This window comes from Danio aesculapii, chromosome 4 (assembly GCF_903798145.1).
Source record: "Danio aesculapii chromosome 4, fDanAes4.1, whole genome shotgun sequence".
Taxonomy (NCBI): Eukaryota; Metazoa; Chordata; class Actinopteri; order Cypriniformes; family Danionidae; genus Danio; species Danio aesculapii.
The window spans coordinates 42901878-42921764 of record NC_079438.1 but is presented as its reverse complement, the minus strand read 5'-3'; the positions used below and the strand labels follow the sequence as shown (position 1 = coordinate 42921764).

General features: G+C 38.3%; 1 protein-coding gene across 2 annotated transcripts in view; it reads right to left on the bottom strand.

The window, feature by feature from the left end:
• dcn (decorin) overlaps positions 1-15762 on the bottom strand; it is a 30658-nt gene extending 14896 nt beyond the window's left edge. The window contains exons 1-2 of one of the 2 annotated variants that reach the window (XM_056455743.1): positions 15478-15762; positions 2610-2871 (exon numbers count right to left, since the gene is read on the bottom strand). In XM_056455743.1, the coding sequence (XP_056311718.1) occupies positions 2610-2856 (247 nt within the window). In that variant the 5' untranslated portion in view covers positions 2857-2871; positions 15478-15762. Of the gene's footprint in view, positions 1-2609; positions 2872-15467 lie in introns of both variants that reach the window. The other variant, XM_056455742.1, reaches the window with a different exon arrangement.
• Positions 15763-19887: the final 4125 nt, after the last annotated feature.

Below are 19887 nucleotides of genomic sequence, written 5' to 3'. Positions count from 1 at the left end.
CCCAAATCATGCGGAGAAAAATATTGTTATGTACTGTTTGTATATTTTATACCCATGGAACATAAAAATTAACATATTTCTAGGAGTATTGAATGTTTGAGTTTATTTTTAGAAGCAATACAAATAGATTTAATCACCAAAAATTGAAACATTCATAAGGATTTGACAGACTCTTGTGTCTGTTTTTGTTTATATTAAATCACTAGTGACAGAGGGCAGTTTTACAGGAAGAGAAGTGGTAATGTTTGGAAGTAACCTAATAAAATAAGAGACCTGACTTTCATAAGTATTAACATACACACTCACACATGCCTGGGGATTCAATTAGGAAAATAAGGCAGCCGTCTGGAGGTTAGTGCCGAGTCGTCTACGGAAGTGAGTGCAGTTAACAGCATATGAAAACATTTAAAGTGGTTTTGAAGCAGTGACGTTGGTAATTCGGTGGTGACTCAACAATGGGCAGATCAAACATAAAGGCTGCTTGGCCTTTGACGGTTGATGTCACGACAAAACTGACATCAGGCATAGGACCAAACTCCCATTCAAGGAAAACAAAGAAAGAAAGGAAACTAGCATGACTATTTAGTAAACCGTGTTAAACTCAAACTCGGATGTTACCTTGAAAAGGATTTTTTTTTTTAAATATTTTGAGAAATATTAAGAGTTTGGCGTCACGGTGGCTTAGTGGGTAGCATGATCACCTCACAGCAAGAAGATCACTGGTTCGAGCCTCGGCTGGGTCAGTTGGCATTTCTATGTCGAGTTTGCATGTTCTCCCCGTGTTCGTGTTGGTTTCCTCCGGGTGCTCCGGTTTCACCCTCAAGTCCAAAGACATGCAGTACAGGTGAATTGGGTAAGCTTAATTGTCCGTAGTTTATGTGTATGAATGAGTGTGCATGGGTGTTTCCCAGTGATGAGTTGCAGCTGGAAGGGCATCCACTGCGTAAAACATATGCTGGATAAGTTGGCGGTTCATTCCGCTGTGGTGACCCCAGATTAATAAAGGGACTAAGCCGAAAAGAAAATGAAAGAATGAATATTAAGAGTTGTAAGTGTGAAGGCACTGCAGACCATTTACAATAAACAGATTAAATACAAAATAGAGGGCTGGACCATTGCTAAGGGGGTTGCTAGGCAGGTATTTGAGAGTTATGCATGCTTACTAAGGTGATGCCAAGGAGTTTGAAGGTTTAGCAAGACCGAGAGACAGTTGCAACAGTCTTCCTGGGTGTTTTCAAATGTGTTGCTAGGGTATAGCTAGGCAGTGATGATCTGTGTGTTTGCTAGAGTACTGCAATGCTCCAATGGGGTTCTTGGTGGTTGCTAAGCAGGTCACTGACTGCTAAGGTATTGCTATTGTATGGAGTCTATTTTGTGTTCTGTGTGGTTGCTAGTGCATTTTTAAGCAGTTAGCAGATTATAAGTTTTGTAGAATTAGCAAATAGATTATCATCAGAAGGGCTGACAGATGCTTGACAGGGTTTTGCAAGGTTTATTTTAAACCTAAGTCAGTTGCTAAGGTGTTGCCAAGGCATTAATAATATGCATAATTATTATAGATGTTGTCGTCCTCAGTTACTCTAGAATATTTGCTAGATCTATGCAACAGTGTTTTGTATAATTGCTAGGCAGGCGACTGAGCGTTGTCTGTGTTTGCTAGGGTGTTTTTTAGTGTTCTGTGTGGTTGCTAGGGCATTGCTACACAGTTTGACATTTGTAGGTTTTGCAGGTCAAGAGGAAAAAAGATAAATTCATCAGATAAATTCAACCCAGGCTCATTCTGAAAATGTACCCCTATAAACATTTCTGGAGACCGTGAAATATGTCCCAGGAGGTACGTTTTTTTTGCAATTTTTGTTTTTGCGAATCCACCAGAGGCCGCTGTGTACGCTTTTTGAGGTCTCAAATGTCTCTCGTGAGTGTCATTCGTGCCTGCTCTTCTTGTGTAAATCCACCTGAGGCCGCTGTCGACTGACTGACCGATCAACTGACCCACCCTCCTCCTTCCCTAAACCGAACCAATTGTATTGATTGACCCGCCCATTTGCCTAAACCCAACCAACAATTTTCAAAGCAATCCAGAAAAAGAAAAGCAGATTTTTACCACATTCTCACCCTGTTATTTACTTGTTTATTTTAGTTTTGGCTTCTGTTTTTGTCTTACCGGATTTCTGGAACCATTCTTTACCAGACTCAAACCCCTCATCGTGGTCAACTCCTCTCTGCGTTTCAAGTCCGCCGACGTACATGGCGAGCTAACAGGACAAACTGGTAACAGCGGGAAAGCCATCCATATGGAAGTATCTCTGGCTACATAAATTCGTGGTAACCAGAAATGTATATAGAGCTACGTTTTCAGAATGAGCCTATGTTGGATAAATTCTAAGATGGTTCCAAAATTTTTGCAAAGTTGTTCTGGGTGGTTTTTAGGCTGTTGCTAAAGCACTGCTAGTTAGCATCTAGTTATATGCAGTGTTTGGTCTGTTGATTGAGGTTATCAAGTTTGCTATTGTCACTTATAATTTTGCAATGTTGCCCAAATTCATCCAGTACTACAATGATTCTAGTTGTCATATCTCCAAGCAGTCTCAAGTCAATAAAATGGTTACCTAGGTCAGAACACTGGGCCACCCGCAGATGGCACTGGCATCGGAAGGGGCAGAAAGGTACTTCAGGTCCTTCTGGCATCATAGGAAGTCTTTCAACAAGTGGTTTACGAGTGGTAGGCAATTCTGGACCTGGACCATCTCCTGAAGCCGGTTCATCCTCCATTACGAAGTCCATGAAACCGGACTGACGGAAGGGCAGAGCCCAGCATACAGACACCAAAAGCAGGGAGAGACAGGCCGATTTCATGTTGCTGACGAAGGCCTGGGGGCAAAATGGAGAAGAGAAGGGGTTAAAGGTGAGGAATGATATGCTGGGCGGCGTCTCAAGAACTGTGATGGTTAGAGGGCAAAAGTCAAACGGCAGATGTAGAGAGAGTGAATGTGACTTAGAGATGTCAGTGATAACTAGGAAGAGGTCAGGGGTCACACCTATGTGTATTAGATTTTAGAGGTCTCTTGCCGCTACTGCTTTTTAGGGTCTTAGACTAATAGTAAACTTCAAAATATGATCTCCTTGCAAAGGACTCTTCATTAGAGTTGCACAATATATTGCTTTAGCATGAACATCACAACAGTAGCATGTGCTATATCAAGCAGGGATCATAGTTTAGTAGACTTGACAGTTGACAACACGTGATTTGTAGATTAATTTCAAAGTTGAAGAACTATATAGTGAAAGTTTATCATTTCTTATGTTTTTTAGGCACAGTTAACATTAAATATCAGAAGACAATGCAGTTTTTATTTTGATTATATCACTCTCTGTACCTGAATACTGGTAAATTCTTCAGAAAAACAAACTACGGTTTAGTTACTCAGCATCTTTGTTCTACTGTATATCTCTATACCTGTAAGTTATTTTATTTTATATAAAAACACTCCCCTTCAAAATCACCCCAATCAATCTAAAAGAACTGATCGTTTTCAGATAGAGCTACTCAAGTCATCTGAAGAAGCTTTTTGCATATTGCAGGGTTCATTTTTCTTCCTACAGTATATAATGCAATCATGCAGCACATACACTTCATACAATGGCATAAAAGACCCAAGTTCAAATGTTTGAGGAGTTAGAATGCATTACATTAGCCAAACGTCTGATTAAATGTCCTAAAAGATGAGTTGAAGATGAGTTCAATTTGGCAGAAATCTTAGTAATCTCAGTAAGCAACACAGCAATTAAATCAAAAGCTTAAAGCTAAATTAGAAAACAAACAATGTCATATTTTTTTAAAAAAGTCCAAAATAAAGTTAGTTCCTGAACTTCGAAACTTCAATCCTATATGTTGATGATAATGATGTAAGATATACAGTAGGTGTGGCTTTGAGGCTTTTATATGTATTTTGTTATGTACAGCACATATTTAGTCATCAAATGTTTGAGGGGATGTTTACTCCCAAGGCCCTATTATACACCCAGCGCAATAAGGTGCAAGACGTGTTTGGCACGATTTGTTGCTATTTTCAGAGCAGCGCAACACTAATTTTCACGTTTTGTGCCATGTTGCTTAAATAGTAAATCCACTTGCACCACTTTGTGGACTCATGGGTGTGCTGTGTGCCTAGAACGGAGGTGTGTTAAGGCGTATTATTGGAGCGTTGCTATTTTGAGAAACTGAATAGACTGTGCCATTGACCAAGTAAAAGCTGGTCCAAAGTCCAGCACAGAGCGCGTTAGTTATATGCAGGTTCAAACACTTAATACACACAGGAACGACATCAGTTCACAAATATCTTCACATATACAAAAATAAAGGATTAAATGTTACAACATTTATTATTTTCTACATAAATATAAAACTACTACCTACATGCCTTCTCCATGTCCAGAGGGACAAAAATTAGCATTTTTATTATAATGTTATTATTATTAGCAGTATCATTTATTATATGTGTATTTATATTTGTTATAATAAAAACAAGTTTAGATTTGTCCACCTGTCAGGTTTTGGAGACGTATGCATCACCATATGGGGCATAAGAATAATGATAAGTGTTTGGATATAACCAAGGCGTATATTTGATCTTGATAGTGGTGGGGATGTACATCCGTGCATGCGTGCTTTTAAAAACATAAATAAAGGTTTAAAACACTTAATAATACAAAAAAACTATTAATGAAGCATGTCCTGCAAAGTCAATTTACAATTTACATGATTTTACAGCAACCCGGCTTTGAAGAGATTTAGAAATTTAGAGAGGCATGTGACGCAATTTAACCAGTTTATCCCTATTATCTATTATATATGTCTATGGATTTAGGCAAGGCAAGGCAAGTTTATTTATATAGCACATTTCATACACAGTGGCAATTCAAAGTGCTTTACATAAACAGGAATAAAAGAAACAAGTATAAGAGAAATAAAAATAAATACTAAAAATGCTAAAAAATTAAAATAAAATAAAATAAATAAGCATAAAAGCAGATAAAATGTGTTATAAAAGAATTAAAAAGAAGAGAAAAACATAATAGTTTGATCTGTCGGACGTAGCACAGTGCTCATTCAGTAAAGGCACAGCTAAACAGATGTGTTTTCAGTCTTGATTTGAATGTGCCTAATGTTGGAGCACATCTGATCATTTCTGGAAGCTGATTCCAGCAGCGAGGGGCGTAGTAGCCGAAAGCCGATTCACCCTGCTTTGACTGAGCTCTTGGGATTTCTAATCTATTTGATCCTAAAGATCTGAGTTTTTAACCCTTTGAGCACATCTAGGTTACTAAGGGTTGACAGAGCATTATTTTATTTTGAAGGCGATTAAATTATTGGTGGAGACATTTCAGTAATTGGTGGATATTGGTGGGGACACATCCCCTCCGTCCATGCCAATTCTACACCTTTGGATATAACTCAGTTTTTTAACCACACTTCTTTATTATTGTTCTTTTATTCGTTTGCTGTAAATTAGAACTGAATTTAGAAATAGTTTTGAAACAAATCTTCGTGCTTAAACAGAATTAAATATGTAGGCTAATTGATGACTTCAGGGGAGTGCATTCAACACCATTTCCTTATCAACGAAAGTAAAGGAGTAAAGTAAAGAGGCCGAATAGAGGAGGCTTATTCTTTACACTCACGCTGCAGATGGTCTGTTTAACTGAAGCATTCAGTTTTTCCACTTACAAAGACCGCCATGTAAATAGCAAATGCGCCATGGCTCGACGCAACTAACTCTTAAAGGGAATGGAAGATGAGACTCTGATTGGTTTAATGCATGTTATACTCAAAACACAGCCATAATAACTTATTAAGAGATTAAGCACAACCCTGTTAGACCATGAGCTGCGGCGTAAACTGTATTTTCCCGTCCTTAAAATAGCAAAATTGGATTCGACACCATGCTCTTTACACTTTGCGCCTAGATCGTTAGCCCCCAGTATGCTGCAACTGAGGTATTTCCTTTTTTGTCACCCTTAAAGAAGAATGAACAACAACTTTGCTTTGAGTATAACAAAACAATTGGGTTAACCTCAAAAATCCCAAGCAGCCCCCTGGAAGTCCCAGTCTGAAGACCCTGCACACTCTATCTGTGAAAACTCTTCATAGCTGACCTGGTGTTAAACTCGTTCATGCCTTCAGTCAGGAAAAATAAAACTGTCTGCTTTCTCAGAAAGAGTGCACAAAGCTGTCCACATATGTCTGGACGTCGCTGAATGATGAGGAAATTGTAAAGTAGGTACAGTGACTCCCAGAGCTCAGTTCGACATTTCAGGGTCATCTCAGGTCCATGTAATCAACATACGGCATAATTACAGTAGTGCAAATCCTCCGGGCAGCCACGTCACTTGGACGCTGTTGTTAAACTCTGGAAACTCAAGAACTGACCTTGACAACCTTCTGCAAAAGAGCTTTTCTCAATTCTTTATGCAGTGGAAGACAGCGATACATAAATTTCAGCTCAGTGCAGACTTATATACGATGAATTCGGTGACACGTTGCATTGAGAAACCATAAACAGACAGGATAATCGAAAACGAATGCAAATGCAGAAAGCAGAATTTGTCTCCTGCAGCGCACACAAAATGACCTACAACCTCAGATTCCTGTTGATCCGCATCGCAGGAGAGCATGTTGAAACAATTTTCTGAGGTTTCCTCAGCTCGACCGGGTATCCATGTCTCAACAAAAACAATGAGAAATTGTAGTTTTCTTCGATGGCATTTCAAAGCAACAACTTCCTGGCCTTGCTATTTAATTTAATGCTACGTTTTTGGGCCTGGATACACTCAACATCCATCCACTCAGACACCTTTAATTACCTTTGACCCAGAGACGCTTTGAGCAAACACACAGCAGAATCACTTTGCCCTTTCACATTTAACCATTTGGTAGATTTACAGTGCATTCGGGGTTGTTTTATGCCTATGTGTCTCTGGGAATTGAACCCGTGGCCCTGTGCTACGCTCTAGCTGAGCCGCGTAAACTCTTTCTACGATGTGTATTCCCACCAGGAATGATGCCAGACTACAAGTTTTGAGCCTTAGGATTTGGTCAACAGGATGAAAAGCCCTCTGTGCTTTACAGGCTGTCATCATGACCCATTCTGTTTGCCGGGGGATCATGGGAAGCTGTTGCTGCATTTGAGTTGCGTCCTGTCAACAAACCACAGGCTGCTATAGGAGGCAGGCAAACAGACTAGACAGATTGATGGTGTCATGGCTTTGTTGGGAAAATGCAGGCTGGGTCCAAATTTTTACATTCTCCAATTTCAAAACAGAACTGTCTTTTGGCGAATACTGTAGAAGTACCTGCACACTGTAACAAATTCCAAGAATTTCACAACATTACTGTAATTTTTCACAGTAATTTACATTAGTGTCACTTCACAGGATTTAACTGTTAAATTTTACGCATTCAGAATTTTATTGTGAAATTAAGGCAAGCATCGTGATTACAGCAAATTACTGTTAAAAATGGCTATATCTTTTGCATGTTAGTTATAGGAATTCAAACACTCTTGAAATTTTATTCAACATAGAAATAATACTCATTAAAGATAAGCTAGTACAAGCACTTTTTTTGATATTTAGACATTCATACAGAATTAATGTTATTATGAAGTACCTCACAGTAATGTACTGTGAACTTACATACAGTACCTTACTGTTAAAGTAATGCAGTTATTAGCCAAGTGATTTACTGTAAATTTAAGGTCAAATATTTTACAGTGCAAGATATTACTGTTTTTTTTTTTTTTTTGATAAACTTCATGTACCAACAACCTAAATAAATATGGAACGATACAATGCAATGTAATCTCAATCTTATTCGGAAGTATTTTTACAGTATGTAAAGTGTGGTTTCAGCATGCATACATGTTTGACGACACTGTTATATAAAATGTTAAAAATTTATCATACTGACAGTGTTACAATTTTTTTTGCATTCAGTATGAAAAACTTCAGAAATGTGACTTTATGCAGTCAATATTTTTGTCAATAATTGTAAGCTATGTTTACATAATCACAATTATTTGCGATTTCTAATATTTAGCTTAATATAAACAATTTAAATATAAATAGACAAGAAATATATTTTAAAAGTGTAAATATATTATAGAGTTCATTTTAGAGTAGTTTATAAAATTATGTGTACATTGTTAGTATATGTATATATACACTAGGGGTGTAACAGATCACGATTGATCCGTAATCCATATGAATCACAACCCACAGTATGGAACGCACATGACCTGCGGATTAATAACTTTTTTGAACTTGTAGGTTAATCCAACATTTCAAACAATTGCAGTGAGATCACCTCCCGCGTCATTCAAATCATGTGTATGAAAGCGTTTTGCTAAAATATAATGAGGACAGAAAAAGCTGTGGTGGGACCTACCTAAATGCTTTCTTAGGTTATTAATTAAAGGTGTTTTCTGTCAGTTTGTTTAGACTGCATTAATGCATTCAATGTAAAGCTGGAATATTTAATATTAAAAGATCATGATCTCAGTTTAAACCCGCGCAACATGGATGATAAATGACTATGATTTGCATATGTTTATTAATTCTTCGAAGCGCTGCATTCAAATCTGTATTTGATCGAGAGAGATTCAGTTTTTACACTTTTTCAGTAAGTTACAAACTATTTAATAACACAGTAGTACTGGGATGCCAGTTTATAATTCAGATATAAACACTGATGTTAACGGTAATGATTAAAATCACCATTTGATGGAACATGACGCTGGTGAATGTTTAGCAATTACATTGTGTAACCAACAGGTGGCGACAAACAACCATCAAAATTATGTCACTGAATAGGTTTTTAAAAATGATACACCTGCAATGAAAAATGAAGTTTTATGTGTGAATTGATGAAGCAATAACTGAAAATAAATATGATATGTTATACAAGAAGTTAGATTTTTATATTTAGCATTATTAGCAACAAGATCATTTTTCATATTGAATATTTTCCTTTTTTTCCAGCTGGTTCTTTCTTCATTTTTGTTTGTATTAAAATTACAGGTCCTGTGTTCTGTTTGTTAAAACAAATGGTTTTTGCAGTAATATTTTTGTATTAATTGAAAGCAAATGACAGTTGTCTACTCCCTTTTTTGCTGATCCAAAAAAGTTCCAATCTGTGACTCAAAAAATAAAGTGTGATCCAAACCATGAGATTGTATTTTATATGTATTTTCTTTATTTTTACATGTTTGGATAAAGAACCTTTATATTTTTGTACTTTGCTAAAGCCAAAATAATACAGTTTCAATTCAATTAAAGACAGATTTATGTTATGCTTGTATATACTGTATGACTGTTAAGACAATTTTACAGCTGTAAATTGTCTTTGTCCACTACTTGGATCAAAGGAAAAACAGTTCAAATCTGACTGAACAGGAAGGATGTTCAGTCTGTATCCTCTCAGCAGAACCAGTGGACCAGTATCAGATAGCTCGTAGAGACAACCATTATCAGGACTGGGCTTAAATCAACTTGAGAAGTAATTTTTCACAGACACAGTCCTTCTGAGTCCAACTATCAGCTCCTGCCAGGCCGTTACACACCCTCAGCTTTGACTTCTCTTCGTCTGCGGCTCAGACAACAAATTCCTCCAACTGAAGTGTTTCACAGAACCCAGAATCAGCCTTATAAACGTGGGTTTTTAATAATCAAGAGAAGAAAGGGAAATTTCCACATTCTCAGTCACTTTCTCCTTTTTTTTAACTCTACCTTCTTGCCTTTCGGGATCTTGAGGTCTGGGTTTTGTCACAGCAAGTCTGATTAGTCTCTGCAGAGAAAAAAAGTGGAGTGCTGACGCTTCAACTTTCTCTGCCTCAAACAACAAAATCTATAATCATACTTAAAACAAGATACATCTTACAATAATAAATAACCTATGCAGTGAAGACTGACCCCACACCTATCATAAATAACTTTTACATAGTGTATGCATATTAAATATTGGTTTAGTCTCAAAACTGCTTCAGTACAGGTGAAAAGTTCGTTTGTTCAGTATTTATGCTCTCGTGCTGTATTATTCAGACTGCTTTTTGTCTGGGAAAGGTCGACTTATTCAAAACACTACATGTGATTTATGGGGTAGTGTGGTAGGATTTTAGGTCATGTGATCAAGCACAGATGTTGCAACTTTTTCTAAGTAGTACAGAAACATGCACCCAACGTCACTTGTAAGTGCACATTATATGCAAACTGAACTGACATATAATATTCTATACTGCGAAAAGGAACCTTGTTTATCAGTAAACACACTCCTAAATCAACATAGATTTACTTGAGAAGAAAAGTGGCTTTTTCACCCCATAAATAAAGTCTTAATTTATTCACCATCATTTCATTCTAAGCCTATAAGAAATGTGTTCAGTTTTTACTAATGAAAATATTTGTAATAAAATCTGAAAGATTTCTGTCCTTCTTTTGAAAGTTTCATCACCCAAAGCTTTAAAATGCTTCAAAATGTTTATAAAGTTTAAAATTTAATTTGAGCAGGTAATCCAGGTCTTCTGAAATACAATCACTTTATATGATGAACAGATTTAATTTAGTCTTTTATTCATATATAAACATTAAACAGAACATATCTTTGAAATGGACACACAAGAACCAATCAGGTTCAATCTTACATGTCACATACAGTAGCATGTCTGAACTTCATTAAGAACCAATGGGATTTATTCTCATGTGTCAAGCAGGTATGGTTGAAAATTTGTTTGCTGATCAAAATTTATTTGTGAATAAACCACTTTTTAAATCCTGGCTTTCAGAATTCTCTAGCATTTTACATTTAGAGAGACTTAGGCACAATCTTTCTGATATAATTCTGATAGACTTCGAAGCCACTTGGAAACCATTTTTTAATCATCTGTCAACTGTCAAGGATAACAGTTTGAAAGGTATGATGACCCTGTCATTGTTTGTAAGATCACCATTATGCTTGTGCCCACTGACCTAGAAATATATGTATATCATTGTTAACCTATGTATAATACAGGAGGAACTGATGTAACAACGGTTTAAAAAAAAATTCTGTCTTTCGTCTTTTTTTTGTATGCCTTTTCTTTTCTGTCTTTATAGTTGTTGTTGTTGTTGTTGTTTTTTTTTATTGCTCTGTGCTGCTTTAAGGTCAAAACAAAAATATAATATTCACAAAATATATCTATTTGTGATTAAAAGAGCCTAAAATATTTTTGTTCATTATGTAATGTGTCATGTCATGAACGACATTAGAGTAAATGATAGGTAAACTATATAAATGATTACTTTTGAAATGAAACAAATTATAAATGCCTTATTTTCTGAACAAATATATAAAAGCTTAAGACTTGACACAGTTACTTCCAAAAAAATCTTCCATTGTTTACAAAGAAAACAACATAAATCCAAAATATAAAACAAGATCTCAACAAGAAATACAATATATCATGCCATTTTACTCCTCAAGTGTGCTTTTATTTTAAAAAGTTTAGACATTTGAACTATAATGAATAACGAGCACTAAAAACACTTTGCAGTGTATCTTGTATACTGTACAACATACTGTTTGAGCACTCATTAAAATAGTGTAAGTTGATTATGGAAAATGAAATATACAGCTCTACTTTATTTTCTCTTCGTGCATACACACATTCGCTGACCTGTTGCTCCTTTCAGCAATGACTCACAGAGAGGTATTTACAGGCTACAGGACATTTGAAACATGTGTGCTCCCTTCATTTTAAAACTTACAAAACAACGGCCAATCTTAACATTGTACTTCAAAAACGGCCTCTTATTCATGAAAGCGTTCCTCCACTGAAAGCTGAAATACCCAAATTTCCCAAACTCTGAGAGAATGTTTCAGAAATGTAATTATTTTCTCATTCCAATGAGTCATGTATCAAAAGAAAAGCACAGAAGGGCATCATACTAAATGTGGACTTAATATTCAGCTCAGCAAAACTGTACTCCTGGACTACACCAGCATACAAGGGTTTTGACCACTCTGCCCTCAGTGGTTATACTGGTTCCAGACCACTAAACCAAACTCTAAAGCAACAGCCAGAGCACAATTAGACTTTCTCACAGATCAAAACCATCATTAAAGCCAACAGAAAATGGTGTGCTTCAATAGAACCTACCCCAAAAGCCACAAAAAGTTGTTCGTATGTTTAATAAGCAATTATATGCTGAAAGCCAGCTGATTATTTTGGCACTTGAGAAACTTTTTAAACTTTTAAGCACATTGCCATGATTGTAATGGCCTCAATTTAGGTCAATTCCACTCGCTTCAACATACAGAAACTCTTTTGCTCATCCTCTCACTCCCGTTTTCAAATGAAACTGCCCATCTGTCATAAGCAACTGCTCCAGTATCTTTACCTCAAAAAGTTAAAGACAAATAAAGATGTACAACAGGTAGTGGACAACATGGCCCCCATTTAATGACTTTCTCTTTCTAACTTTGCACAGTTGTAGCCAAATAGAGACATTTGGCCTCTAATGTATACTTATTGCATTGCCTGAAGATGCTGTCTTTGAAGGGCGGAAGAAAGGGGCAAACTTTCCTGTCATGGGTCAAACTGTGTGTACTTTGTTCAAAATTAATGAGTGTTGTAAGCCACACAAATATGAACTAACAATTCATTTACCACTAACCCCAAATACCCAATTCTAAACTTGACTCACTAAATGATAAATTGCAAACCTCAATGCCAATTCTTAATCCACTCCCAACATGTAAACCTCAAACTTTATAGTCTGCACCAGAAGAGATTGTTATTCAGTATGTTCATGTACTTCCAACTGAAACAGAATATTGTGCAGGAGGTCTCTCCTTTTGCATTTCATTCTATTGTAGAGGGGCGTGGTTAAGAATACTGTGGCAGAAGCTGTCAAACTGACGCAAACAAAGAAGGATCAATCCTCCAAATGCGGCAGCAAATAGTCAAACTTTGATTGAAGATTATGAAAACCAGAAAGATCTTTCAATGAATTAACTTGCACAGATTAATTGTTCACCTTGAACTAACAAAGTGCTTTAGCAAAATAAAAATGGCAAATTCCAACCTCTAAACCCAAAACATTAGACCTTAATCCTGAACACTTAAATCACAATCCTAAGCTCCTGTAAACCCCAAACCCTGAAAGTTTTAAACATCAATACCAACCTCTGAATCCCATACCACAAACTCCCTTACTCAAACCCCAATCCCAACCCCTAAACTCCGACACCCAAACCACAGGCCCTATACCCCCACATCCAAAGCCCAATCCCAAGCCCTAAACCTCACACCCTAAACTCCCACACCCAAACCCCAGTCCCAAACCCTAAACCCCAGGCCCTATACTCCCACACCCAAACCCCAATCTCAAGACAAAAACCCAAATCTCAACTCTTAAAATCAAACTCGAAACTCAAACACCCAAACCCCAATCTCAATCTCTAAACCCCACTCCCTAAACTTACACACCCTAACCCTAAACCTCACACCAGAAACTCCCACACCCAAACCCCAATCCCAACCTCTTAAACTCCCACACCTAATCCCCAGTCAAAAACCCTAAACTCAAGACCCTAAACACCGACAACCAATCCTACGTCCCAACCCGTAAAACCTAAACACCCACAACCAAACAGTAGTCCCAACCTGTAAACCCTAAACACCCACAACCCTTAAACCCCAGTCCCAACCCTTAAACCCTAATCTCCCATACCCAAACCCCAATCCCAACCACTAAACATCACACCCTAAACTCCCACACCCAAACCCCAGTCCCAAACCCTAAACCCCAGGCCCTATACTCCCACACCCAAACCTCAATCCCAAGCCAAAACCCCCAAACTCTTAAAATCAAACTCGAAACTCAAACACCCAAACCCCAATCCCAACCCCAAAACCACACACCGTAAACTTCTACACCAAAACCCCATTTCCAACCCCTAAACCCTTACACTCTAAACTCCCACACCCAAACCCAATCCCAACCCCACACCCTAAACTCTCACACCCAAACCTCAGTCCAAATCCCTAAACCACACACTATAAACTCCAACACCAAAACCCTAAACCCCACACTCTAAACTCCCACAACCAAACCCCAGTCCAAGCCCCAAACCACACACACTAAACTCCCACACTCAAGACCCTAAACACCCACAACCAATTCTCAGTCCCAAACCGTAAACCCACAACAAAACACTAGTCCCAACCTGTAAACCCTAAATCCCACACTAAACACCATTTCCAGCCTCTAAACCCCCACACCCAAACAACTATCACAACCCCTGAACCCCGTTCCTGACACCCAAAGTAGCATTAAAATATATAAATATATTTCAGCACTGCTTTACCAAAAAGCAGTACAATTATCCTACACTTAAAAACTTAATTGTTGCATGCATTGAATCCCTCAGCTCTTCCTCTCTTCTCTCCAATGAATGTTTTGAGTTAGCTGGGAATTTTGTGGTGGGATTACCAGGAAGTGCCTTGTCAGACTTGCCTATGATTGGAAGGAAGCTATATCATTAAAGGATTAATGAGACACCAGTCCCACACTCTTACTCTCTCCATCTCTCCATTTTCTCCTTCAGAGCACTTTCATCCTTCAGCCGATATGGCTGAAGGCACTTTGGCTTCCATGCCATGGATAAAGAGTTTAGGATGCGACTTTGAGCGAGTGGAGGCAAGCAGATGCAGAGCGAGGCCAGAGGACAAAACGTCACCCCAGACAGGTCTATCCGAGGAGAGCACTGTTAGAAACCCTCTAGTGTTTCCAGGCCTCACATGAACTCTTTCTAAATGCCAAGTGGTGCACAAAAAGAAGAAAAGCAGGGATGGAAAAGTTGGAGGAGAGAAAATAAGGGCACTCGAAAAAGTTAATGGCTTTTTCACAACAGAAGGGGTTTTAAAGAGCAGGGAAACTTGTCACAGTTTGGAAAAAGTCACAAAATGTCCTGTCCTCTAAAACTAAACAATGAATAAAATCACACTGGCTATCAATTTGCATGAACATGCACTTCCCTGGCTTGAAGTACAGATGACGGTTTTCTCATCAGAATGCACGCATGAGTAATCAAAGCACCCTAATCCCACCAGCAATTAACAAGGCACAAACTGGCAGAAACTCATATATTCTTTCATTTGCACTTGAATTAGGACAAGACAGAATGGAGAAAATTCTGAGAAAGCTTCATTTAAAGCATCAAGCAAACTGCCAAACCATTGCAAATTCCTCAATTCTGCAGCAAGCTTTAATGAACTGCAGAAACCACCAAACCGCAGATTCCCGAGGGTTGATACCCACATTTCATCAGTGCAAACCATCTACCTCTCTCTGAGACGATCAGTCTGTTCTCTCAATCAAAATCCCTGCTTTTCATCACTCAGAAAAAGCCCTTGATTAGCTGGTCTTACCTGCACGTACAGGAGCACGTAGAGCGGCAGACGAAGATCTGCAAGTCCAGAGAGGGCTGGAGCCGATGTGCAGCGGGGCAGGCCGAGGGCTGATCGCTGTGTGGACGCCTGCAGCCAAGATCAGGCAGGTGTGCTCTGTCACGGGGGGAGGGGATGGAGAGAAGGACAGAGAGGGAGAGAGAGAGAGGACGAGTGAACGAAGGGAGGGAGGGAAGCAAAAGAGAGAGGGAGGGGTTGATTTCTTCGTCCTTTTCAAATGAGACAATTGGAGAAGAACTTCCCCCGGTCTGGAGCGGTCCAAAAGCAGTTGGAACAAGAAAAATGAGGGGGAAAAAAGTAAGGAGACGAGAGGCTGGGACTATACAGGCATTGGCCGGCTCCCATACTGTGTCATCTGGTAAAGATAGGGAACTCTGGATACAACAAAAGCCTCTCCCTCCCGTTCGCTTACTCTTTCGGTGGACTTCATGCTGCTTTTTTTTTTCGTGGTGGAAACATTTCCCTCCTTTCCACCCACCATACTTTTGTTTCCTTTGAAACAAGAAACTTTTTTAGTGACCCGTAACCTCAACCGCACACACACGTACAGCACTTCCAAATCCGTATTAGGCTTGTTTATTTGTACTGACTAACAGGCATGGAAGAGCATTGAATGTGTAAATGGGGGTACCCGGAATGGGGAGGGAGGATCTGGCTTGAGTTCAGCTAGTTACTGAAATCAAGACCCAGTTTTCTTCCCTCTCTATCCTTTGCTTATTCGACATTTGATTGACTTTCCCTTTCTCTCTAAATTGAAAGACTGGTACGACTCAATCCTCCTAAATCAGATTGGGCTTTTGGGATTTTCTGGCACACTTTCAGGAAACAGGAAAGATAAGCTGTACATTTGGACAGGGGTGATTGGGATTAGGATGAGTCTCAAGCCTCGTTCATACTGACAGTGATTTTATCACACCGCTGGATGCCCTGCATTACTGGCCATCTGAAAAGCTTTCAAAAGTTTTTGAAAAATTTGATCGCAAAGATATAATTCAGGAAAAAATAACATACCATTGAACCATGACAATAAAGGGTTTTTAAAGCTGAATAAGCAAATTTTGGAGAGGAATATGTAATGTAAAGTGTTTATCGCTCTCAGTATTGTGATTAATTATTGACTCATTAATGTGGACAATTATTAATGCAAAACTCACTCAGAATGCCAACAATGACCTCATTCATAGTCATAAGTACTTGTACACAAAATCTAGATACATTTTGTTGTAATTACATATCTGGCGTATAAAAATCCAAGCAAAATTATGACTTTTATACTTATACTTTACCATATATTATAATCTCATATATTAAAATTAATGTCTGCTTATTATATTTTAGATGTGTTATATTATTACTGCACATTTTACCTTTTATGCAAATATACAGAACCACAATTTACATGAATACATTCAATAACATTGTGTGTGTTATTTTTACAATTAAATCATTACAAACTTAAAGCATCCCGACCCCTAGACCCCACACCGTAAACTCCTACACCAAAACCCCAATCCCAATTCCAACCCCTAAACCTCACACCCTAAAATCCTACACCCGAATCCCAACCCCTACACCTCACACCCTAAACTCCTACACCCAAAACCCAATCCCAACCCCTAAACTCCACACCCTAAACTTCCATACCCAAACCTCAATTCCAACCTCTAAACCTCACACTCTAAACTACCACACCCAAAGCGCAGTCCCAACCCCTAACCCCCACACCTTAAACTTCCACACTCAAACCCCAGTCCAAAACCCTAAACTCAAGACCTTAAACACCCACAACCAATCCTCAGTCTCAACCCGTAAAACCTAAACACCCATGACCAAACACTAGTCCTAACCTGTAAATCCTAAACTTCCACACCCAAATCCCAATCCCTAAGCCCCACACCCTGAACTCCTACACCAAAACCCTAATTCCAACACCCAAACCTTACACTCTAAACTCCCACACACAAACCCCAATCCTAAACCCTAAACTTCACACTCTAAACTTCCTTACTCAAACCTCAGTCCAAAACCCTAAACCCCACACCCTAAACTCCCATAGCCAAACACCAATTCCAACCTCTAAACCTCACTCTCGAAACTTTCACACCCAAACCCCAATCTCAACCCCTAAACTCCACACCCTAAACTTCCATACCCAAACCCCAGTCCCAAACCCTAAACCCCACACCCTAAACTCCCACACCCCAGTCCAGAACCCTAAACTCAAGACCTTAAACACCCACAACCAATCCTTAGTCTCAACCCGTAAAACCTAAACACCCATGACTAAACACTAGTCCCAACCTGTAAATCCTAAACACCCACAACCAAACCCCAGTCCCAACCCTTAAACCCTAAACTTTCACACCCAAACCCCAGTCCCAAACCCCAGGCCCTATACTCCCACACCCAAACCCCAATCCTAAACCAAAATCCCCAAACTCTTTAAATTAATCTTAAAACTCAAACACCCAAATCTCTCAAAACCCCTAAACCCCACACCCTAATCTTCAACACCAAAACCCCAATTCCAAGCCCTAAATCTCACACCCTCCCACACCAATCCCAACCCCTAAACCCCACATCCTAAACTCCCACACTGAAACCCCAGTTCAAAACCCTAAACCCCACACCCTAAACTCCTACATCGAAACCCCAATTCCAACCCATAAACACAATTTACAGGAATACATTCAATAACATTGTGAGTGTTATATATACAATTAAATCATTTCCAGTAACAACTTAAAGTATCACACTATAAAGATCATCTGTGCTCCACTATTTTTATGCAAAATTGTCAAAGTTGCAAAAAAACAAACAAAAAAAAAACCACTTAATTTGTAAACATTATCTTGAGCTTGCACATCAACACCCATAAGTAAAGTTTAATCTCCACTGTAAAAAATGCTGGGTTCCAAACAATTCTTTCATGTTGTCCCAACACAGATCGATTAAGTCAACTGAATAACTTTTACAAATTTAACTGGACTGAACATTAAACAATTAAGTTGTCCCCCCAAAAATTAAGAATTGTGTGTGAACTTATTTTAATCACGTAGTTTGAACAAGCAGCAAAACGAAATTTTTAAATTGTTGCCTATAAGTTTAAGCGAAATTCTTTTGCAATTTATAAGCACTGAAAAAATTCATAAAAGCACCTAAATTTCTTCTCCGTGCCCCTTGATCTGTGTGTCATCTATAAGGACAGGTGGAAAGATAGAGAGTGAGATCAGTGAAGGACACAGATGATGACCTGCTCAACATCTGCCCCAGGCTGAGCTCAGAGTCAAAAGATCTGGCCAGTAAACCTCAGGCCACGGCCAAATGTCCACATAAAACTCAGACACTCTTGTGTGACCCGCACCCTCCTTCACCCGCCTCACATTCTGTCCTTCTTTTCCTCTCGCTCATCACATTAATCTGTATCCAGCACAGACTGGCTTTTATTTTCTTTCACCTTGAGCAGTTTTGGTCACAGTTTTCCAGGAATGAAGACACATCACACAGGTTGATAATAATGCATTTTCTTAATTTAAGTGCCTTCAAGCAAGTGACACATGCATTTGTGCCACAAATTTGATTGGATGCACTTTGACGTGTCCGAGGTCGACTTTAAATGTTATGGGAAATGTATTATCTTCCATTCAAAATGGTTAGATGCACTTTATCACTGCTAGTCTTTTCATTTTTCTGTTTTCTTTTTCCTATGAAAACAAGTATTTAGGAGGCCTTCAACCAAGTGACATGAATTTATTGCACAAATTTGATAGAATGCCCTTTGAGGTTGTTTTTTTGGTCAACTTTGGGTAACTTATTCTCTTCTATTTTATAACTGCTGGTCTTGTCATTTCTGTTTCTTTTATCAATAAGAATTTTTGTTTGTATGAAATGTTTAGTCTTTTTCAATATTTCCCAAATTATATTTAACAGAGCAAGGAAATTTTCACAGTATTTCCTGTAATATTTCTTCTTCTGGAGAAAGTCTTATTTGTTTTCTTTCGGCTAGAATGAAAGCACTTTTTAATTAAAAAAGAAAACAAAACGTTTTGAGGTCAATTTTATTAGCCCCCTTAAGCAATACAGAACAATACAGTATATAGAACAAGCCATTGTTATAAAATGATTTGCCTAATTACCCTAACCATTGTTGCCAGATATAGCTGATTTTTTTCAGCCCAAATGCTGTCCAAAACCTACCAAAACTGCCAGAAAAAACACCCAAAATATAAATTTTATATTTAATTTAATATGATTTTGACTTATTTAAATCTAAATTAACCTAGTTACTGTAACTGTCAGGATTTTTAACCATACACCGACCAACGCCAGCAGTCACAGAACCACAACCGAAAAACACTGGCACCCTCTCACCCACACACTC